This window comes from Desmodus rotundus, chromosome 10 (assembly GCF_022682495.2).
Source record: "Desmodus rotundus isolate HL8 chromosome 10, HLdesRot8A.1, whole genome shotgun sequence".
NCBI classification, from domain to species: domain Eukaryota; kingdom Metazoa; phylum Chordata; class Mammalia; order Chiroptera; family Phyllostomidae; genus Desmodus; species Desmodus rotundus.
The window spans coordinates 76,056,598-76,081,020 of record NC_071396.1 but is presented as its reverse complement, the minus strand read 5'-3'; the positions used below and the strand labels follow the sequence as shown (position 1 = coordinate 76,081,020).

Genomic DNA, 24,423 nt, shown 5'->3' with positions numbered 1-24,423 from the left:
ACACAATTAATATAGTAAAAAAGCAATCCAGAGAATGGCAGAAAATATTTCCAAATCATCTATCTAGTAAGAGACTAACATCCAGAACATACAAAGAACTCCTATAACTCAAAAACAAGAACAAAAACCCAATCTGAATAAAAAATAGGCAAAGGTCTTGAACAGACATTTCTCCAAAGATACACAAATGGCTAATAAGTACAGGAAAAGATGCTCAACTCACTAATAATAAAGGAAATGCAAATCAAAACCACAATGAGATACTACCTCACATCCATTAGGAAGGCTACTGACATCAAGGAAGGAAGGAAGGAAGGAAGGGAGGAAGGGAGGGAAGGAGGATAGGAGGAAAAAGAGAAAGGAAATGAGGGGAGGGGATCGGAGAGGAGGAAAACAAAGAAAACCAGAAAATAACAAATGATGGAAAGAATGTATAGAAATTGAAACGCTTGTGCATTGTTAGTGGGAATGTAAACTAGTATAGCCATTATAGAAAACATTATGGAAGTTCCTCAAAAAGTAAAAAATAGAATATGATTCAGCAATTCCATTTCTGGGTATATACACAAAATAATGGGAAGCAAAGTGTTGAAGAGGTATTTGTATACACATTCATAACATTATTTACAATAGCCAAAAGATAAAAGCAAACCAAATATCCATCAGTGGATGAATGGATAAGCAAAATACTATATATACATACATATTTTATATCACTAAACTGTAGACTTAAAAATGGTTAAGATGTTATGCATATTTTATGACAATTTTTTAAAAGCGAATATCCCCACTCCCCCCAATGAAGAGATGGAAAGTAAGAATTTTCTAAGATTTCCCAATCATTTCAATTTTCTCATGTTATTATTTTGGTCATTCTCTTTCTGCTTCCTCCAAGAAATCAGGAGTTTAAAAAAAACCCCACAAATGGGATAATAAGTAATCAGTAATCTGAAACATCTGTTACAACTTTTTGTAGTAACCCATTGTTTCTAGCTGGGGTGGTCCACAGCAGGAGTTGATAGTACATAATGTTACTGCTTCAGACGATAGCAACAGCTAACATATATTGTCACTATGTGCTGGAAAACTCTTCCAAATGCTTTATATGTATTAAGCTATTTAATGTAATATAAGGTAGGTATTATTAGTATCTCTATTTTATAGATGAGGAATCTGAGGCACTATAAAGTTAAACAACTTGTACAAGGTCACCACCTCTATTCAAGTGGTAGATATGGCTTTCCAATATTGGTAGTCGAGATCAAAAATTCACGGATTTAACCACTCCATCACATGGCCTCTTTCTCAGCACAGCACTACTCCCATCCACTTGCAATCAATAAAAGTAGCCACTCAAAGGATGAAAATTTCACACTTAATCCTAAAGACAAAGCATGATGACAAGGCCCAATGACAATTCTGCCTCCAGCATAGTACATAGTGGTTAACTAGACTTAATTCAATTATAAAGCCTGGCCTATCACTAAACCACCTCCCCACCCCCAACATACCCATCTGGTTCTTCCTTTATAGTCCCAGATAAAATGGTATACTATAAAATTCCTTAAAACTAGGACTGTAAATGATTTATTTTTATTTACAAGGTCTGGCACATAGTAAGCGGCCCCCCAAATATTTCTTGGACAAGTATCTCCAAGTGCACTGGAGCTAGTAAGAAAACATCTTGGGTTCATATTTCAGAATCCATTAATTAATGAGTCTATTACTGTGAGGTTTTGCCAAAAATTAAATGTACCATAAGATAAATGTACCACAGGAAAGTTCTAACCCAGACCCACATACTACATTTTAGATTCAGGTGGATCATGTTTTAATGGCATTCTGGTATAATGTTAAAACTACAAAGTACTATAGAATTAAACCTATGGTTTCAAGAAACAAATATAACATGAAGTTCTTCCCACAAATGGGAAAAATATATTAAAGTCACAAAATTAAATAGGTATATGAAAGCTTAATATCAAACCTTGAGTTTAGCCTTAATAGAAAATTCCTTTATTTGGAATATACTTTAACACAATCACAAATAATATTTATATACTCATTCTAACCGTAACTGCTCAATCATCTGCTCCCACAGTATATTTCATATAAACCTTTTAAGCCCTTATTTCATTACACTGTAATGATCTGTTTATATGACTCTATCTAAACTGGACTGCATTTGAAGACAAAGTGTCATTTACTTCAACATCTCAGTACTGGTAGCAAATAGATTCCCAAAGGTTTGTCCAATGACATAGGTAGTATTTTATGTTTATAAATAAACCTGTGAATAATTTTAGAGGAGAAAATTAAGTTTAGAGGTTATGTAACTTGGCTGAGATCACAGAGCAAGGAAATAAATGAAATCAGAATTCAAATCTAGGTCTTCAGTCAAAAATGTTTATGCCCTTTCCATCATACCACATATTACCACAAATTGTTCAAGAGCTACATAATGTAGTAGTTGTATGTAATTAAAAAGGAACAACTTAACCACAAAAATCTATAACAGTAAAGGTCCCTTAAAAATGAGAACTTTGGCTCTGGCCAGGTAGCTAGCTCAGTTGGTTAGAGCACCGTCCCAATATGCCAAGGTTGCAGGTTTGACCCTGGGTCAGGGCCCATACAACAATCAACCAATGCATGACAAGTAAGTAGAACAACAAATAGATGTCTCTGTCTCTCTTTCTCCCCTCCCTTCTTCCCACTCTCTCTAAAACCAATCACTCAATAAAATAAAATTTAAAAAATGTAAATGAAATCTTTAAGCTGTCAGCCAAAACTAGTTATTAGTATTATATTCTCAACATAATACTGCTGTTAAGTATTGATGAAAAGATTTTACCTTGTACTTCTTTATCATGATACTCTTTTAGTTTTGTCCAAAGATCCTTAAAGTCATTAGATATATCTGCAGAACTAGGGCTTCCACAACTGCTTCCAGAGATGTTCATCTTGCTTTAATACGCTTGACACTTGTATTTGCCTAATGTTTTCTGACCTTTTCTGTTACATTATATAGGTATGAAGTTGTCTTTGGACAGCTGAAATACCTGAAACGACAGATTGCAACACAAATGAATCCTTCATTTACCTTTATGTAATTTGAGCCCAGCCAGCTGTTCTCAAGTTTTCCTTATTTACCTACAATCAATAACTTTGAGAATTTGGTGGGGTGGAGGGGAATGGAAAGTGAGGAAAGATGATTATGGTGAGAAAAGCCCCGATTTCAGTAATCTGGACTTTAGTTAAGCTAAGTTTTCTGGCTAATTTTCTCTTACTCCTCCTAGAAGGAAGTAATTACCTAAATTATGTTAAATTGAAAGCCCCCTGATACAGAGGTTTGTAATCACTCATGATCAGTATTGATACACCATTCTAAAAGGATTTATTGCTTTTTAAACTTTGAATGACAGAGTGCAACAGTACATTGAACCAAAAACTGAAAAAACATCCTGAAATATTCTTGACTTAACAAGGATTCATGTTAACACACACATATACATACATACAAAAACACGTTATAAAGAGCAAGGAAGATGATTGACGTTTTAACCAAATATCTGAATAGCTAGCCTTCTCATGTAATCAGTGAGCAAGATACGGACACAGCAAAGATCTATGAACACAGAAACAACTAATAACAAGGCAACTAGGGTAAAGCTATTTTGTGCCTGTCTCAGAGCAAAGGTAAATTAAGTTTATTTCTCTAGCCCTTGAAGGAAGCAATAGGCTATTATTAAGAAGTGGATTAATAAATATTTTAATGGGTTCTTAAAATGAAATCATTAACTAGCTACCACTAAAAAAGTAAAATGATTAAGAAGTCTACTAAACCTCACACCTGGCTCCTTAGCCAATGCCTTCCTATAGCTAACAAGTACCCAAACTGATTTAAGTGTCTCTTGCTAACCATTTCTTTAGGTCTTTGATGAAGCAGCTAAAATAAGCTGAAATGAGCAGTAACATTTCTCCAGTTAGCAAGATTATGTGTGAATCCACCACTGGATAAACCATAAAGTACTACAAAAATAAGTATACTTTTATTAAGTTTTCAAAAACTGTGACTGTACTTTTTTGAGGCAACCAGTGAAAACTAAACACGGATTGGATTTTAGATAATATTAGGGTATTTTTAATTTTCTTGGGTATGATAATGATATGGTCATATTTTTTAAAAAGTCCTTTATCTGCTAAAACAGATGTATACCGAGGTCTTTACAGGTGTTCTGAGATTTGCTTAAAAATATTCCAGCTAAAACAAACAAAAAAAATGGATGTTGGGTGGGGAGATGAAACAAGAAGGGCTGAACTATGACAATTACTGAGCTGGGCAATGAATGGGTGGGTATATGAGGGGCTTCATAATTGTAGTGTCTCTCTTGCGTATGTTTATTATTTCCATAATGAAGTTTTTAAAAAGTGGAACTGGGTTCACTGCATTAGTACAGTTTTATTTTCAAAGAGACTCGTATTCTATTTCTTAACCCTAAAAGATAAATCAATGGGCCTATACACTCCTGTCAGTAAAAGCCACCATCTATGAAGTGTTCACTGTATACCAACGACTCTAATGTCTTATATTCATCTTTTTAGCCTAATTTTCGGAACAACTCCACAAAAACAGCTACCATTACCGATTTCATTTTAGAGCTGGAGAAATAGGCTCAGGAGTTGAGTGACTGGCCCAAGATGACAGTGCTAGGACAAGGTTTTGTCACAGCTGGAACTCATGTTGTGATGCCAAGAACAGCAAAATACTGCTAAGTAACCAAAACTAGGTAAATTACTTATTCCTATTAAGTAAATAATGTAAAACCAAATTTTACTTTAATAAATTTAAAAATGCATAGTATTGAATAATTTTAAACCAACTGTAAAAAAAGTGTACTTTTTACACTTTTTTGTATCTATCTTCAGAGATAGATATAGTTAGTTCTTAAAAAAAGGTTTTTCCCCCCCACCTAAAAACAATTTATCAATACTAAACTTGCAAATTCCGGCTCCCCAAAGCGTCTCCTACCCACCCTGTACGCCCAGCACTTTTCGTTGGCAAGTCTTCTGGCAATGAACCGTTATTCGCTGCACGACGGTACACTCTAAGATCTCAGAAATGCACATGTTGCCTCTCAAGTCGCTTTGTGGGCTCAAAGGTCTGCAGTACATAATACATTTCTGTGCATCCCGCAGCACCACATTGAAGGTGCTGGATAAGATATTTCTTTCGTATAACACCACAAGTAGTCTCACACAAGTAAGGAGAGAGCCACGCCTCGAGTCACCGAGGAGTCCTGAACTGAATAGGGATTTTGAGCAGTTCTCTTACTGGCAACGCAGAGGTCCAAAGGCTCCCTTTCCAGGACCCTCAGCCATCAGCCTCTGCTTCCGCAAGGCAGCCAGAGGTTTAAAACACAGGTACGCGCGAGGGGCAACCCCGCGCTGGGCGGTGTGTGCGCATGCGCGGGGGCGGTCTCGTCGCGGTAAAGCTAGTCCAAAGCTTGCGCGGGAGACCAAGAAACAGCAGGGAGCCCGAACCCGTCTTCCGTCGCCTCCAGCCGGCTGTGGCCCGGCCGCAGCCTACTTACTAATACTCAGTCCTAGAGTCCTACAGCCATCCTCACCCTAGGGGCCCAATGCCTTCGGTCAGCGCGCCGCTCCAGACCGGAAGTGGGCTCTCTGCGACCCAGCGCTCCAGTCTGGGGGAAAAGAGATTCCTTACTCACGCTTACGAGATCGCCTCCAGATTATCCAAAGTCCCGGCAGGGATGCAGGCACGCACCGGGGCGGTGAGCCGACGGCGGCTCGCTTTCCTCCTCTTTCCTTCGCTAGTTTGCCAAACGCCCAGCGGGAAAGCCAGCCCCTCAGGGCTGTCCGCGTTTTCCGGCCGTAGGGGAGGTCCCCGCGGCGGCCGGCGGGGCTGGGAGGCGGCCGCGCCCGCCCCCGCTGCAACCCGTGCACGTCACGCGGGCGTTCCGGGGAGTTTACGCCCCTCCTCCGCCTTGTAAGGAGGCGGTAGGCCGGAGGACTCCCGCGGGGGGCTGGGGTCAGTCGGCCGAGTGTCCCACCGTGAAGTGCGCTGAGTGAGAGGACAGCGCCACCTCTGCGTCGTCGCGAGCAGCGGCTCCGGGAACTGGCGATTGCCACAGCGTTTTTGGGATTTCCTAGAGAAAGCTCAAGACGTTCTGTTTGGGAAGTTTCAATTCCTTGGTGTTACGCGAAAGTTGCAGATGCGTCTGATTTAAGCACGTTTCAGGGAAAGGATCAATGAGTGGCTTGTACCAAATGGAAAGTTAAAAGTAACTAATGAGGGAATAGACACGGATTTATCTAACGCAATTCTCTGCCTTGTAGATATTACCTGCAGTTCAGTGATGTGACGTGACAGGACAGGGTGGTGAGGCCAGATAGCAAAAGGACTGAGGTTAAATGGAAAGTTTCTGGAGAAACTGAAATGAGAAGGAATCAGAAGTGACCAGCATTATTTGTTGAAACGATATATTAGGTAATATATATATTTTTAAATCAACATTTCCTGTGTCTGATAACATTGAAACTGTTAATGTGTTTTCCTATTTATCGTGATTGCTAAAAGAAGCGTTTCAGCATTAGGAATTCTACAAGTGAAGCTGAAGAAAATAAATAGAATAGACTAGAACCACAATATCTGTTAAACCAGGTCAGTATTTTCCTGTAATACTTCCAAGACCTGGGAGAAAGACAGAGGACAATATTATAAACTTTAAAAAGTTAAGTAGTATTTAGAAAAATCATAAATACAAAATGTAAAAGTAATTTTTCCAGTCATTACCGATCTTAAGGAGTGAAGATCATAGCTTGCTTCTTGAGATTGAACGTAAGAAGACTTTCTGTACTATTTTAACAATGCCGTAGGAATGTTGGTATTTTTAAAGAAGAGGGCTGTTGAACCTTCATTACCCTGTTATAGCAACCATAATTCACTTCCAAATTTTATAAGACTTAATTCATAACACTTAGAGAAAATGGGTGAAACACTGACCGTGCCATTTTTAATATAACATCGGAGGCCTAATTGCTTGTATAAATGTTTGTAATGGAAATGGAGAGTTTTGTTATAAATGGAAACAACCTGTAATCAGTTTGTCTTTTAATGGCGCGTTGAAAGAAGGGCACACTTGTGGTCCAGCGAAGAACTATGGTAACCGAATGACCTAACCTGTTCCTTCTGGCCTCTGCCAGTGACTTCACTGTCCAATCTATTTAAGTCAAAATCGAAATAATCATCCTTGGCACCTTCTTCTCCCTTAACCCACATATCCAATCTATCAGTAAGTCTTGTCAATTTTAATTACCAAATATCTCCCAAATCCATCCCTTCTCTTCATTACCACCCCAATATTCAAAGGTCCCATTATCTCTTACTCAGTCTACTGCTCATACCCAGCCAACCAACAACCTTACCTAAACCTTTCTCTTCACTAGTGTTCAGAAAAAATTTTAAGCATCTGTTATCACTTCATGTATATATTTAAATTTTAAGTCGTACATGTATTGCTGAAAAATGGTGTATAGTCTAATGAGTCTGGCTCTGGAGCCAGACATCCTGGCTTTGAATCCTGCTCTAATACTTCCTTGACCTTGGACTGGTTTCTTAACCCTTATCTCACTTTTCTTACCTGTAAAATGAGGACCACAAGAGTACCAATCTCAGAGAGTTATGAAGAGTGAATGAGTTAATATGTGGAAACTGCTTAGTAGAGTGTTTTGGTACATAGTACGTGTTCCATAAAAAGCTAGTCCTTACTATGACTATTATAACACATTTTAAAGATACTTTTTAAAGGATGATAAAAAATTAATATCTAGTATCTTCTCGCACCTTAAATTTTGCCCGCTTTGAGACTACTACTCTATATGATAGCTGGCTACTGTGGTTTTGAAAAAATAAGTCTGATAATGGCACTATGCTGCTTAAACCCCTTCAGGGGGCTTACTTGTTAACTCTTTGAAGAAAGCCCATTTGAACTGTCTCTTCTACTTCCCCAGGTCTATTTCCAAACATCTTCTGCCCTCTGGCCTCACTGGCCTTTTAGTCCTAGGCCTTTGTGTGCTGTTGCCTCTGTAATTCCTAACCAAACCTACCCCTACCCTTTGCCTAATGATTACTAATCCTTTTATCTTGTTTTGATAGTCTCTTCTATTAGATACTCTTATAGCACTATGTACCTTCCCACCTTACACTTACTATAATTTAAATTATTTATTTAATCCAGTCTCTTCACTAGTTGTAAGTTTCTTGAGGTCAAAACTATGTCTTGTTCACCTTTGTATCTTCAGAAAGTAATTCAGTGCTTGCTATAGACAGTACTCAGTGGATAAATGAATTGGGTATTCCTCGAGGGATTCTAATTTTTCATGTAGGTGGAGGAAAATCTTTGAATCCTTTCAAAATTATTAGCTTCTCCTTATGAGGTTCTAGGATGGTTACTTAAACAGTGGAAATGGTGGGCATAGATATTTGCCCCCAATAAGGAGCTTTATGCCCCTGCCTGATAGAAAAAATTATGACGTCCTGAAGAAGTGAGAAAATTTCTTTAACAGAGAAGCAGCTATTTTTAACCTTTCATAATACTAGGTTTCTCATTTTTTATGGCTTAGAACAATGCTTCCCAAACTTTTTCAATACTTACAAAATGAATACTTGTATTACTGTATTTTGCTGTGTATAATGCGCACCCATTTTTGTGCACATTATACACGGGACCATTGTGCCCATGGCACATAATCATTATTCCCATGTATAATGTGCACCCATATTTTCCCTCAAAAATTTGGGCACAAAGTACACGTTGTACGTGGCAAAATACAGTATATTGTGATTAAAAAAAAAAAATGAGGTTGCTTCCATTGAGAGGCAACAGAAGTTAGGACTCCAGCCACCCCAGGCCCAATGAAATCCCATCTCAGGATGGGATTTTGCTATACCATCATAACTAAAACCCACTGGAGGCTTAAGATGTTTGTTTAACAATTGCCTGGTGAGATGGTTAAAATGGTAAATCTGGTATTGTGTACATTTAACCACAATAAGAAAAAATGTGTGGCAGCAGTAAAAATTCTAGAACTGTAGAATTTTGAAACTATATAGATTTTAAAATCATCTAACTTAAGCCAATTTACAAGTGAAACTTGATTCTACTTAACTCCTATAGTTGGGTCGCTGAGGGTTGTGAAGTTTAAAATCACATAATAGTTGCGACTGATATCACTAAAATTATGTGGTTTCAGACCTCATGTAGGGCATCAGTTAATCCTTAAAATACCCTGTGCGTAGCTTTTTCTGTTTCCTTTGCTGTCTCCCAAACCTTCACTATTTTCTCAAACCTCTTCATGCTATTCTCACTCTCAGCAGACACCCTAGCTTTCTGGTTACACAAAACAATTGGGCTCAGCAGGTGTGATCTTCCTGAACTTCCCTTTTCTGTCTCAATCCTGTGAATTAGGCAATACCATTTTGTAAGTAAAAAAAAAAAAATGAAACCTGAGCTGTGGCCAGTGCAACATCCTATACATCGAATAGTTACAGGTTTGAAGCTCGGTCAGGGCACATACCTAGGTTGCGGGTTCAGTCACCAGTCAGAGAGCCTACAAGAGGCAACCAGTCGATGTTTCTTTCTCGTTCATCACCTTTCTCTCTAAAAGCAATAAAAAAATGTCCTTGGGTGAGGATTAAAAAAAAACCCCAAACAAACAAATTTAAAAAATGATGAATCCAGTTGCTTCTCACCCCCTTTTTAATATACTGGGCCAAGCCATCATCACCTCAAACCTCTTCTGCAGCAATAGCCTTTTTCTTTAAATTAACTATTGTCTACTTCCACTGTTTTCTCCTTGCAGTGTATTCTCCACAGCAGTCAGAATAGTCATTTAAAACCTAAGAACGTGATGTTCCCCCTGCCTAAATATTCCAGGGTCTTCTCATCTCCTTAGGATAAAATAAAACCCCTTTCCATCGAGTCAGGACAAGTCAACAATCATGTTACCTTCTAAATTTAGCTTTGAATTAGTGCTTTCCTTTCCATCCTCACACTTACTGCTCTTGGTTAGGCCCTGATATTTCATACCTAGACTACAGTCTTCTTGTTTCAAGCCTTGTTCACCTTAATCCACTCTCCACGCAGCTGCCAGAGATTTAAAGCATTTCTGATCTTGGGACTGCCTTGGTTAAAACCTTTGGGCACTCTGTTGCTTAAAGGTTAAAATTCAGTCCCTTTAAAATGTCACAGGAAAAATAAAATGTCACAGGAGCCCTTTCTAGCCTTGTATATTCTCTACCCTCTGCCCCACCCTTTCCTTCTTTCAACGGGAAACTTCTTTTATTCCTCCTTTGTCCCCTTTGCTGTTTCTTTATTGTGGCTCATACAATCTCTTGGAATTGCCTTCACCCTGATCCTTTATATTTTACCTTTCTACTTATCTTTTAAGACTCAGGTGGCGCGGCTTCCAGGAGGCTAACCGAACATTGCTCTTTACCTCTTTCCTACCCCCTTCCAAAAATAGCTTTCTTTATTCTCCCATATCCCTTTATATATATTTATCACTTTATTTAACACCATTATACTGTAATTATTTTTGTATCTTTTCTAACTAGGCTGTGGGTGGTTATTTGACAGCAGAGATTATGCTTTCTTTATTCTCAGAATTCCTGGTCTTAGCACAGAACTACCCAATAGAGCCATATATATAATTTAAAGTTTCTAGTAGCCACATTTTGAAAAGTATAAAGGAACAGGTGAAATTAACTTAATATATTTTATTTAATTAAAATTATCTGAAATGGCCCTGGCCTGGTAGTTTAGTTGGTTAGAGGGTTGTTCCCATATGCCAGGGTTTGATCCCTGGTCAGGGCATATACAAATATCAGCCAATGAATGCAGAAATAAGTGGAACAAAAAATCAATGTTTCTTTCTCTCTCTCTCTCTCTCTCTCTCCCTTCTTCTTTCTTTCTAAAATCAAAAAATAAATGTTTTATCTAAAATGTTATTTCAGCCCTGGCTGATGTGGCTCAGTGGATTGAGCATGGGCCTGTGAACCAAAAGATGGTTGGTTTGATTCTCTGTCAGGACACGTGCCTGGGTTGCAGATCAGGTCCCCAGTTCGGGGTGTGCTACTGGCATTTGATTGATGCTTCTTACACACATCAATGTTTCTCTTCCTCTCTTTCTCCCTTCCTTCCCCTCTCTCTGAAAATAAATAAATAAAATCTTTAAAATATTTCAACATGTAATCAATATAAAAATTTATTAATGAAACTTTCTACATTCTTTTTCTTCATGCTATTCTAAAAAATTTGATGTGTGTATTATCTTTATAGTACATCTCAGTTTGGATTGGCTGCATTTCAAGTGCTCAAAGCCACATGTGGCTAGTGGCTACTGTATTGGACCACAGAGACCTAGCACATAAATGAACAAATGAGTTATGTGATTTATCTGAAGAACCAGGATTGAGTTGAGAGACTGAGACAATGATATCTGATTCCTAGTGTAAGGCTATTTCTGCTATTTGTTCTGGGCATTTCCCATCTCACTCCCATTTCAACAGCATCCCATTCCCCTCTTCCCCAGCATTGAGGGCCTGTATCTTTAGGCAAAAATTTTTTTAAAGTAAGTGATTAAAGCCATTATGAATATTTAAATAATACTGCTCAGCACTTCTAAAATGAACACACCAGTGAGCTATTTTAAGAGTAACAGAACTATTTTAAGAATAAGACAAAAGGCTGTTTGAGAGATGAGACTTTAAGACAAAAGAAAATTATGTGTGTGTCAACTGGAACACTTGCTGTAATTGTTTGAAACTTGTTTACAGTAATTACCAAGTGTTGTTTGGGGATAGGTATATACATCAATGAGTAATCTTGCCCCAAGTGCCAAAATGTTTTGTCTGTGATTTGAGTTGATGGTGCCAAGATCCAGTTAGGTTGAGCAGTAGTTTAATAATTATTTTAAAAGATATATTTAACATTCATGAAGGGTGTCAGTATCACACTTTTTATTTTGACAGTTTTAGGTGGTCTTTAAAGTGCCACATACACATTAAAGATTATACATGGGTTTCCAATTAGAAAAATTAGCCTCATGTAGTCTGGCCAATTTCTAACTTAGATAAAGAAGATTTATTTTGATTTCCGCTATGGCTACATATACCTTCTTCATTTCTTTTTATAAACTATTAAAGTAGTTTTGTGTCATTAAATATCATTCACTTAACTACTTCATTTCATATCAATAATGGGCAAGATTTTACTAGATGTGTATTTTTCCCAATTTAGGAACCATCTTTTTATATTTGGTGAAGATAGTACAGTATACTATAAAATTTACCTAGGTTTAAATGATGATGAGCTGATCAAGAATGTTGATCTGTTATTGCAAGATAATTTGTTATCAACGGGAAGTGTCATCTTTTTCTTTCAGGTCGTCCATTTATAATACAATGTCTGCTTGGGCAATATTTGATACCTATGCAGATAGGCTTACGAAGCCCAGGACTTTTGTTGGTTAGCCCTGACATTTATAAGATTGGCGTTAACAGTTAACACTGACCGTTAACACTGGTATTTATAAGAACCTCAGAGCTTAACCACTGTAGTGATGATAAAAGAATTTGAGAGTGATCACTAAGACCTTAGAGTAGAAAAGTGGATTTTATTCTGGTGATTTTGGAAAACAAATCTTCACTTTTTCATCTAGTAAATATAGTACTATACTGCATTTTCCTATGTACATTTATATAATGCTACCATGATTGAAGTTGTGGGAACAATATTTATTTACAATAATGCAAATGGAAAATATTATGAAGGTTAACTATAGGAACAAGCCACCTGGAATCTGTTTATTAAAGCATTCCTTGATAGGTTTACAAGAGCAAACATGTTTAATATTCATTGCTTTGTCCACTTTTAAGAAAATAATGATTTACATCTTAAATGGTAATTTTCCCATCTGTCAATTGATAAGTTTATTCACTACTGGCAAATAGTTGCAATATTTAATGTATTCGTGTCTCACAAATTACAGATATGTCTTCCAACAGCTCATTGACTTCCCCACTCCCCCAGTTCTTTCTGTACTTAACTAAAGAAAATACTTTGTTTAAATATTGGGTTTGTGCTTTTCCTAATCTAGATATTAGTTTAAGGTGAAGGTAGCTTTGGTAGTTACCATTCCAAAAATGTTTCATGTCCAAAATTCTTAGAGGAGAACTTTGGTTTCAGCAAATATTTTTCAATTTTACTTAAGTTATAATCAGACTTACTAGAAATATATAGTGAAATTAAATTATGCTTTAATTCACGTCATGCCCTTGGTGACAATTTGTGTTCGTAGAGGACTTTTTTAGCTATAGTTTTTACAGCTTATTTTTGCGTGATGTTAGGACTGAAGTAAATAGACTTCCTCTTCCCAAATCTAGGATGCTTCTTATATAAAGTGACCATATGCCCCGGTTTACCAGCAACAGTTCTGGTTAATGTCTGTTGTTCTGGCTAATTATTAATAGGGCTCCTGTTGACTCTAAAAAATGTCCTGGTTTTGGTTATAAATCATATGATCAGAAGCCTTAAGGAATTTGAAGTATAAACTAATAAAAAAAGGTCATTGCATGACCTTCTTTGGTCAGGAGTATTTCCTTCTCAGCTATGTACAGACCTATCTAAACTGTTCTTAGAGAATATTGTGGCACAGATAGTATAAGCCATAATATTATTTGACTTATTGATAGTACTCTGAAGTTCCTGAGTTTAGAAGTGCTTTGTTTAATACTGGTAGGAAATGGATTCAAGACAATTAATGATGGTAAAATATAAAGTGCTTTCCTACATTGCTTCTCTTTTGAATCTAAAAATAACTGTCATAAAAGTAGAATCGGTACAGTTTTCATCTTTCCACAGAAGTTGAGAAATTAGGTGGTTTGACTAGCTTATATATACAAACTAGTAGGTGAGTTGACCCAAGACTTCAAACCCAGTCTTCTGGCTATAAATCCTGTATCTATGTTCTTCGCAGTACACCCTACTATTTTTGAGCCGTAAAATCTATTTAAAACTAACCCTGTGCTTTTCAATTTTTTTTTATCCTCACCTGAGGATACGGTTACTGATTTTAGAGAGGGGGGGGGAGAGAGAAACATCGATGTGAGACTTACATAGATTGGTTGCCTCCTGTATGCGTCCCAACTGTAATCAAGTCCACAACCTTTTGGTGTATAAGATGACACTTCAACCAACTGAGCCACCCAGCCAGGGCTTACTAAAAGGACTTTTAAATTAGCTAGCAATTTAATGTTAAATTATAATTGAGAAGAAAAAATAAACTGGGCTCTCTCAGTCAGGGTTGGAGGGAATTACCTAGTATATTGGACCAATCTCAGTTCATATTTTGGATTTTTTTGCATTAATAATTGTATTTCTTAGTAATTAGGGCCCACATGCTTTTTTAACTTGCCTTACAATAAGTGAGGACATTTGAGAGATTAATATAAATTGACTTGTAATAGAATTGGCAAGCATGTTTATATTAGCCTTTCCTAGCCACAAGTTGTGGACTCTTCTGTGTAGTCAGTTTAAAACTAAATAGATAGAGTAAAGAGCCTTGAATTAATTATGTTGTAATCTCAGAAGGGACCAGAGCAGGAAGTGCTTCAAAAAATTGTGACTATATATATATATATATATATAGGTTGCTATTGGAAAGTCAGCAGAAGCTCCACTTAATTTGTTTGATGAATTCCACTTTTAATTATAATTCTATTGAGCAAGTAATTTAACTGCTCTGTGCCTCAGTTGTTTATCAGTGAAATGGAGATAATAATATATATCTTGGGTATTTCACAGGATTGTTGATAGGACTGAATGATTATATGTTTGTATCCAAATAGAGTAAGAAACTGTTGTTAATCATAGATTTAAGAGCCACAGCTAATCATAGAGATCTTTCTAATTGCTAGTTACATAATTATAATGAAGTTGTTGAATTGCTATGTAAATTGTGAGACATTTATAACTATAGAAGGGGTTAAATTACAATTTGTTAAGTGCTTTTACATATCTTATTTGATTCACATAATTAAGTTTAGATGAATCAGGTAGTATTATTATATTGCTATTTTCATTTCATTCCAAGGGACTTTTAAAAATCATCTAGTCCAACTGCAAAATTGTATAGGAAGGAAAAGCTAATTTATTTGTTTATTTCGGAAATTGGTGGTTGTACACCTAAATCAAAACAAAAGCAAACTAAGCAAACAACTAGAACAGGAACAGAACCGCAGAAATGGACATCACATGGAGGGTTATCAACAGGGGAGTGGGAAGGGGAGAAAGGGGGGAAAGGTGCAGAGAATAAGTAGCATAAATGGTAGGTAGAAAATAGGGGGAGGGTAAGAATAGTATAGGAAATGCAGAAGCCAAAGAAAACTTATATGTATGACCCATGGACATGAACTATAGGGGGAATGTGGGAGGGAGGGGGTGTGCTGGGTGGAGTGGAGTAAAGGGGGGGAAATGGGACAACTGTAATAGCATAATCAATAAATATATTTTTTAATTGGTAGTTGTAAGAAATCATTTATTTAACACAGATTTTATGATCAGCTCAGCTCCAAGTCCAAGAAAGGAAATGTTGGTATCAAGTTGATTGTGATCTGAGCTGATTTAGTGAAGACCTGAGTATATTTTATTCTTTCTTTTGAAAATAGTATCTCTTATTATTGGGCTTTGTTCAGCAGGGTGTATCCCCACTTTTTTTTCTTTTAATTTCCAGCCCCTCTTTAGTCTAATTTCCCTGTTTCATCTTTATCAATTCGCTAGCTTATTTAAACACCTTCTAAGAAAGAGGGTTGTTTAAAAACTCAATTATTTTAACAATTCAAGTTAAATGAAAAGATAATCAGACTTATTTTTTATTTATACCTATTTCTTTCTTGTTTAGCTAAACTAGCTCTATCATTATGCAAACAAATATAGTATTTATTTAACTAAAGCACATAACTGGCTGTTTAGTTTTCTATTCTTAATCTATTAGACTAGAGCTTTTGTCTAACATATTCTTCAGAGCCATGCTCTAGGATCATATTAGAGGTTATAATGAATTGTTTCTTGTAACCAGACCCTCTTGGACACAGTCCAAGACAAACTTGTACTATTCAAAATTCTGTGTTTCATTATAATAGAAACTGTTACTTAAGGGTCCAGTGTAGTCAGTCTGTTTTTACTACAGTTTTACCAATGTAAACTTAACCAATAAAATCTTCGGATCACTGCTGGACACAAACTATTTTCAGAGTACATACTAACTGTTCGTTTTGCTGCTGTTTGGCCCTTTAAAAATTGGCAACCAAATTCAGGAAATGAAATGTAGTTTATTAGAAAATACCTTTCTCACAGAAGATCATATTTCAGTGCATCTCAGGTTTTGTGGGAGTGGATCAAATACATCAAGATGTAAATAGGCCAAAGTTCTGCACTTTACATTTGAAAGTGTTTTACTCATTTCTCAGGAAATCCATTTTAGTTATATAATGTATTAAAATTATATTAGTAAACCAAGGAAAAGGCAATCTGGCCATATTTGTCCTGTAATAGTGATGAACTGGACACCTCTGGGCCCTACTTACTCCAGTCATTGCAGTGGTAAACAGATTCAAGGAGGTGAAACCTGACAGCCCCTCACCTGGACTTTCTGTCCTGGGGGCTTTTCTGAAGCCTTTGGAATTAGAAGCACAACCTGAAAGTGCGAAGAAATTAACAACTCATGAAGCAACCCTTAACTGATAGAAGTCAGAACTGATGGATTAATGCTCCTCTTTTATGTCTGCAGCTTCATGGCTGCTAAGGTATTGGGATTGAGCCCCATTTGCCCATAGAGGGGGATGAACTCCAGAATGCACTCTCGTATTGGCCTTCACCCCTCCCTGTTTCCTTCTCCTAATCCCCCACTTGTTCCCTGGGATAACTTCCCCAAACAAGAATTTGCACGTAATCTGGAGGATTTAGAATCTACTTTCCAGGGAGAACCCAAAATAAGAGAGAAAGGTTAAACATGAGATTTCCATTTCACTATTTTTAAGTTATTAATGGAAAATTTAATTTCTGAAAGTTCGTGTGCATGGATAGGAGTCAGATTACTGGCCTGTACTACTTTGTAAGTATGTTAATGCTGACCCAAGATTGGTTGAACATGTGCATTTGAGGCTATTTTTCTGATAGTGATAATGGTTGGATTTGAAGGAACTCATACTCTCTTGCTCAGTCTCTCATAGGCAAGAGAATATTTTTTTTGCTGCTTCTCAAATTGTATTAGGCATCAGCATAATTTAGAAAACATGCAAATACACAGATTCATAGGATCTATCCACCAGAGATTCTAAGGTGATACATTTAGATGGAGTTTAGCAATCTGCCATTTTAAATAGGCATCACTCAGGGTCCAGAGACAACAGTTTGAGAAACATTGCTACATTATTATAGTAGTAATACTGCTGGGTGTAATCTATGCAGTGAATTAAAACTAACTTACTCCATAAGGACTGCATTAGTATTATGGTATTGTTAATCATATGTTCTTATAAATTGAGCTAAAACCACAGACTGAGAAGTAGGACTAAACAGATAACCCATTTTTATTTCAGAGTCACTGTGCTCTTCCTTCATAGAAATTTGATTTCATATTCCTTATTTGGCTTTAACAATAGTATTAAACATGTGGCTTATTATATCAAGGAACTGCTGAGAACTTAATTTATGCTAGATGTGTTTAATGTATGCTTACTGGTGGAGCTAGAAAAGGTCATTCATCTCAACGAAGTAAACACTCACACCTTAAAAAGTAAAACTGTGGGAAAAGAGACTGATGTCGTCATGCTGGAATGGACTGAACAACTTTTCTTACTGAACGGCCTGTAGCCAGGTTATGGCATAGCCAGGTTCCAGGTCCAGTGCACAGGTTTCTGGCCTATAGCCAGTTCCAGTGGTTAATTCTATATTGTAGTAAAAAACCAGTATACTTGCTTCTGAGGAACATATATTTGGTTTACGCTTTGTCAGACAACTGGTTAGAAAGTGACTGGAGCAGTGTTTAACAGATCACTAAAATGTCATTCAGTTCTTATTATATTATTGAAAATTGAATACAATAGTAATATCTTCAGAAAAGTGAAGGATCCTCCCATCTCAGACTGTGTTTCATCTACTTTTAGTTAAGAGACCCCTCCCTTCCAAATTTGGAGTTGTATGTTAAATGTAAATTTTGTATAGAAGAACTTACAAGAATTACTTTACAAGAATTACAAGAACTTACTTTAAAGAATTCTCTAAATTGCTTCAAAAATATTTTGTTGAAAGCTATGCACAGTTATTGATATTGTATTTCTCAATGTTTCAAGATTCGTTCAGAAATTTATTAAAGTGTTTTTATGCTGGAAGGAAGATTTTCTCACTCCTAATGTCAATCATTGTAGAAACGGTAGACAAAGGACTTCCAAGGGAATAGACTTAAGATAGAACTTTGAAACTAAAAATTTGACTTGTGAGTTATATTTTCACTTTGTCAGTGATAACAACTTCTAAGATAATAGTTTTATGATTACTTTTAAGGCTATATATGTCTTTAACATGATGAGTCATAATGTTCTCTATTTCCCAGTTCATTTTTTGATGCATAGCAGGTTTGGTTGCTAGTCCTGAAGTATCCAAATTATCTACAGAGGCTCCCTGACTTGAGATTTTTTTAGGCTTTACAGTGGGAAAGTGATATGCATACAGTAGCAACAGTACTCCAAATTTTGGACTTTCGTGGGGCTAGCAATATGCAATACTGTACTCTCTTGTGATGCTGGGCAGCAGCTGCCAGTCAGCCATGCGATTATAAGGGTAAATACCCAATATTCTACAATGTGGTATTAGTATTAAATGCATTTTCAACTTATGATACTTTCAATTTTTTGGGGGGGTTGATATGATATGACCCCATCATAAATTGAGAAGCAGTTGTATTTATATAGAAACATGTAAAAATACCTTTGAAATTTATATTACTCCTTGCCCTATTTTCAATTATTTATAGTAATATTCACTCTAAATCTATGAAAATAAATGCAAGTTAAATACTAATTTAATGAGTAGTCATATAAGATTAAATTGCTTACATATCTAGTAAAATAGTTTTAGTAAGAATGTATAATGAGTGGGCTGAATTGGTAAGTGGTACTTTTGTCTTCAGGTATATCATCTACATACAAGCTTTTCAATTTAAGAGAAAGACAAAATTCATTTACCATGGATGTAAATTCAGATTATATTATCAGCACAAAGCTTATTTATACAGCAATTAAACATCTTTCCAGAAATTAAATTTGATTGCAAGAGCTCAATAAGATCAGTTTATGTTGTAAGTGGATCTGGGTTTTGGTTCTAATATTAAGTCATAACCTATTTCCTGCTCTTGGGTCTCAGAATGTTTTGTCACACTATTCTGAACTCCATTCTTATTAATGACATACATTTCATAAATATCTTGCATGTGAACTTTGTTCATTAGCTCCATCTTTTAATCAATTAATGAATCTGAGGCTAATTAATGTTATTTTTAGAAAATGTTAAATTCTGTTCTGTCTTATTACACCCAATACATTTTGGATTCATTCTCCCTGTCATTTACTATCAAGGAAATGCAATATAATTTAATACTGACCTACAATAAATTTAATTCGGAGGAGAATCTTTTGAAGGAGAAAACATGTTCTAGAGCTCTGAAGAAGTAATTAAATTGCTGATAGAAAGAGCACAATCTTAAGACCATATAGAAATCCTTGGACAACTAATTTGATGCCATATAAATAATAGCTATGAAATGCCTTTGAAAAACTCTGATACTAGACACAGGTAAGGTATAATTTGGTTTATCTACGTCAAAGTTCCTTTCCTTCCTATAGATGATTAAAATTTGAATTTTTAACAATTACTTACACCTTTTAATTGCCTTCATATATTGCTCTCAAAATATGTTTAACAATGGCTTCATGACTCTTTAATTGGATTCAGTTATGTGGGTTTCTAATTTTTTTAATTTAGTAAGGTTAAAATATTTTTCAATATTAAATCTTAATGCTTTCCAAGCTTGCTGATTTAATTTTTATGTCTCTGGTAAAAATAAAATATATATTCTAAGTTAAGGTTTGGCTTCTCTTACTGAAGCTATTTGTTGAAATTTGTTATGTATTCCATTAATAGGGTGGAAAGAATATTGACATTTGCTGCACCTACTGTGTTCTAGGAACTGTGTTAGGTGTTTTACACACAATACATCATGTAATCCTTTCAACAGCTCTTAGAGAATGGTATTAGTTTCCTTCACTTATCTAGTTTGTAGCAGAGTCAGTATTCAAACCCATTTCAGTTTGGTTCAAAAGCCAACATATTACCCTCTCAACACACTATCCTTTTTCTTGCCTGTAAAGATAAGAAACAAATGGAAGTGATGATTTTCCAGAGTCCACTTGGACTGCACTAAATATACCAAATTTAGAAGCATCCCTCAGATAGGATTTTCCCTGTGAAAAAATAAGGAGGTTAGGAAAATTAACATTTAATTCTAAGAATCAGAGTTGAAATTTTTGAGACTTTGCTTCTCAAGCTTTCTATAATCATGTTTCCTTGGAATTCTTTAAGTTAAAACATTTAAAGCATTTTTTAGCACTTCTGTACAAAGCACTGTAGTAAGAATTCACCCCTTAAATAATAAGTTCTATGACCTTTAACATGGCTTTTAAATTCTGCAATTCATAACCTTATTGAAATTTTCTTGTCAGTCCTAACCAAACTTTTAATGGCTTTTGGGGGAAAATCCTAAACTATATCCACATAAGAATGACAAAAATAATACAAAAATTCATATGTACATCCATTCTAAGAAAATAAACTAGATCTTTAAAGCAATATTACGTCAGAAAATGACAGCAGGGCCCAAAATATAAAGGAATGTGAGGCCAATATGAAGGAATGTGAGATACTCATCAGTTTGACAAAAATTTTATGATGACATTAAGAGATTAAGGTTTGAAATGGTAGTCACATTCATTACCAATGACAACTCCATAAACTCAACCACTATGCCAAAAATGTTTGGGAGCAATAATGATATAGGTTTACATATAAAAGCAAATAATTTCTTAGTTCAGCAAAGACTCATTAACATAACAACACAATTTTATGTTTTACAAATCTTTTAGGAAATACAGTTTAGATTTCATGTAGCAGTGAAAAAACTATTAGTATAGGATGGTACTCAGGAAAGTGAGGTGTTCTACACTTATATTGTATAATAGTGATTAGCTACATTTGGGGGCGTTTCATTCAACCCAAGCCTGAGGAGTTGGATTCATTAGTTAGTAGGAAACACATGAAGCTATTCAGGAAGGAAAGAGGTTACTGTAGTTAAGAAAGCTAACATTGCTGACAAAAAGAGTCATTGTATGAAACTCTGTGGCTAGGAATAAAGACAAAGGAATGCATCCACAGCTAGGCCTAAAGAATGACAAGAGTTTTAAATGAGCAGAACAGTTTTTGACCTGATCCCTGAGATAATGTAGGGCTGTATAAAACAAGCACATAAACACACACACATACAAAAACACAGACTCCTAATTTGATTGATACAGCATTATAGCCCTAATTTTAAACAAAACATCACAAGGTATCAATATTTTAAAGAAATAAATTTATGGAAAATACATAAAAGTCATTTAACTGGACTTTCATATATTTGAAACTGAAAATTCTGTTAAAGGAAAATTGTAGAATCCCTCTCCAAAATGTAGAGTTAGGCTTACATATTTAAAAAAAAACAACAACAACCTGTAAGTTCTATATGAAAAGACACATGTAGTTCCTAAATAGCTTTCCTCAAAACCATAAACATAAAAAATAAAAAATAAATTGCAATCCTAAATTAACTTTTGAACAGTAAGCCCTGTATTTAAACACTATATGGTTTTAAAATTTCATTTTATAACCATATATATTATAGTATATATATTACTATATATGATAGATTTACTAGAAACATTAACAGTATACTCTATTGATATAAACCTATGTCTTGCCTGAAAACTTTTGAAAAGAGAAAAATTCAACTAACTGAAATTTTTGAACCATACTTGCCCCCAATTGTCAGAATACAGTTTATGTTGAAAAAAATAAATTGTGGTTTGCTGAATCAGCACATTCCTTTTGCAAATTCAACATTACATGGGTTTTTAGAAATCTAGCTGAATTAGAAGTTTTATGCAGAATTGCCTTGGAGAATAGGATTAAAAAGCATCCAAAAGATTTCCCTGCAAAGAAAAATGAAATCTCATCTGAATATTTATTCTTTATTAACATCCCAAAAGAACACTTACAGCCTTTGAGTTTGAACATAATGACAAAGTGAGGATTCTAAGGACAATGAAAAGAATGCACCAGTCTTGCTCAGCTCAAGGCAGTCATATTAAGATGGCCTACAGATAGCTCTTGATAGAATATTCAGTATAAATCTGTTTAAAAAGTTATTTTATTTTCCAAACAAATTCATATGTCAACTGTTATGTTAAATTAAATGCCCAGAGGATTTGTGCATTGAATTCAGTCTAATGTTAAGGGTGTAGTTAGGTATGCCAAAATACATCTAAAAGAACTGGCAACTTTCATTTTAAATGACACAAACTACTAAAATAAATTAATTGGATCCATGAAAGATGTAAGATAATAATTTTAAAATATAACAGAAAGGAAGATCCAAATTTTCTTTAACCCCAAAAGTTTTTCAATGTAATAAGGCATGACAAAAATCTATCTTCATTCCTTTCTATTCAGCTCAGTGAGTGCTTTTGAGCTCCAATAGTTAATCAGTTACCAGATTCCACATCTTTTTTTTCACACTCCACAATTCTTGCTGTGAATTGTTCCTCTTAATGTACTTTGGACCACCAAGGAGGCCAACACCATTTTTTTTACACTTTAAAAAAGCAATTATTATTTCATCTACAGTTAGATTCACCATTTAAAATTGTTACCATATAGCAACAACCTATAAAACATATAGTGTATTATCACAGAAGTAGATGGCTTAAGATGAATCATTAATAGATGAAATACATTAAGCAAAATTATTCAACTCAGCTTTTAAAATGGCTATAACCATGCCCAACTTACAAAAAGTATAGCAAAAGTGTATAGTATACCAAATAACCTTTATCCAAACAAATCAGTGAACATATATGCAAGTGTTATAAAACCACACCGAACCAGCTTTACATAAAAGGTATAATGCAGGTATTAGCATATTTTAAAAAATATCTATCTTCTTAAACATCATTTAAGTTAAGCTTCCAAAAGTGCAGAGAAAAATTGAGAAATATAAAAAAAAATTATTAACTTACCCTTAAGTTTTTTTGGAAAACCTCTGTTCTTGGTCAGAAGCAGAAGGTTGGTTTCACTGCTGACTTTCCCTGAAGCTATGAACTTAAACAGTAACTCAGCTGGAAGCCACCTCTCTGGACCGTGCTAGAGTTGCTAGACACAGCTGCTATGTGGAAGAGTTTTGCTGCATCTAAGCTATATACAGTGTGCAATGGATAACCTAATATGCCTTTCATTTAACTGGCTGGGCAGGTTTCTACAGACTGTGGAACATGGAATCAAACCAGAATATGTTGGCATAACAAGCCAGTCAAACCGGTTCTTCTGTAGATCTGGAACCCGTCTAACCAGTCCGCATCAAAGGCTAGCCCAACAAGCTGCAGCGGCTCAGCCCTGCTAAGCTTGTACAGGATGACTTATCCCCACCTGCCGTCAGCTCCCAACAAACTGCTCAGAATGTTGTAGCCTCCAGCAAAATAATTCAGAGTTCTAGTGGGAGGGGTAGATCTGTGTCAGGTATAGCAAAGTCCATTGTTATAAGCCTCTCGTTGTAGATACTTGAGTATCTATCATCGGAGGTTGGTAATTCTTTTTGAAACGTAATTTAGGCTCTCTGCAGACTAAAGCCTTTAGAGATTATCCACAATAATGAAGAATCCGTAATGCCTGACCTTTCCACCGGCCCTCTGGGCTCTGTTCAATCTAGCTTAGCCTTGAGGGGGAGGTTGATATTCCCGCAAGAGTAGTGGCCCTAAGAGGTAGTAGGAAGGGCTTTTAAAGGGAAGGAAGCAAGGTGGGGGCTGACTAACATTTGCCCGGGTGTGTTATCTTCCTTGTACTTAAATGATCCTCATACCATTTCAGCCTGAAATTGGAAAAACTCCTATTTCTATGTACTAGGGCAAGTTGGAGAGGTTTTACTTTGAATATTCAACAACTGAACACAAAGAACTGATATCTACTAGGTGCCAGGAAC

General features: G+C 35.8%; 1 protein-coding gene across 7 annotated transcripts in view; it reads right to left on the bottom strand.

Moving 5' to 3' along the window:
• The window catches only part of RBBP8 (RB binding protein 8, endonuclease), a 99,616-nt gene extending 75,991 nt beyond the window's left edge, over positions 1-23,625 (bottom strand). For 3 of the 7 annotated variants that reach the window (XM_053912920.2, XM_024580412.4, XM_045187828.3), the window contains exons 1-2: positions 5,730-5,933; positions 2,852-3,059 (exon numbers count right to left, since the gene is read on the bottom strand). In XM_053912920.2, the coding sequence (XP_053768895.1) occupies positions 2,852-2,960 (109 nt within the window). In that variant the 5' untranslated portion in view covers positions 2,961-3,059; positions 5,730-5,933. Of the gene's footprint in view, positions 1-2,851; positions 3,060-5,033; positions 5,175-5,729; positions 5,934-6,364; positions 6,453-9,597; positions 9,681-23,467 lie in introns of those variants that run through there. The other 4 variants (XM_045187825.3, XM_053912919.2, XM_045187826.3 and 1 more) reach the window with 4 other exon arrangements.
• Between the last annotated feature and the right edge of the window lie 798 nt (positions 23,626-24,423).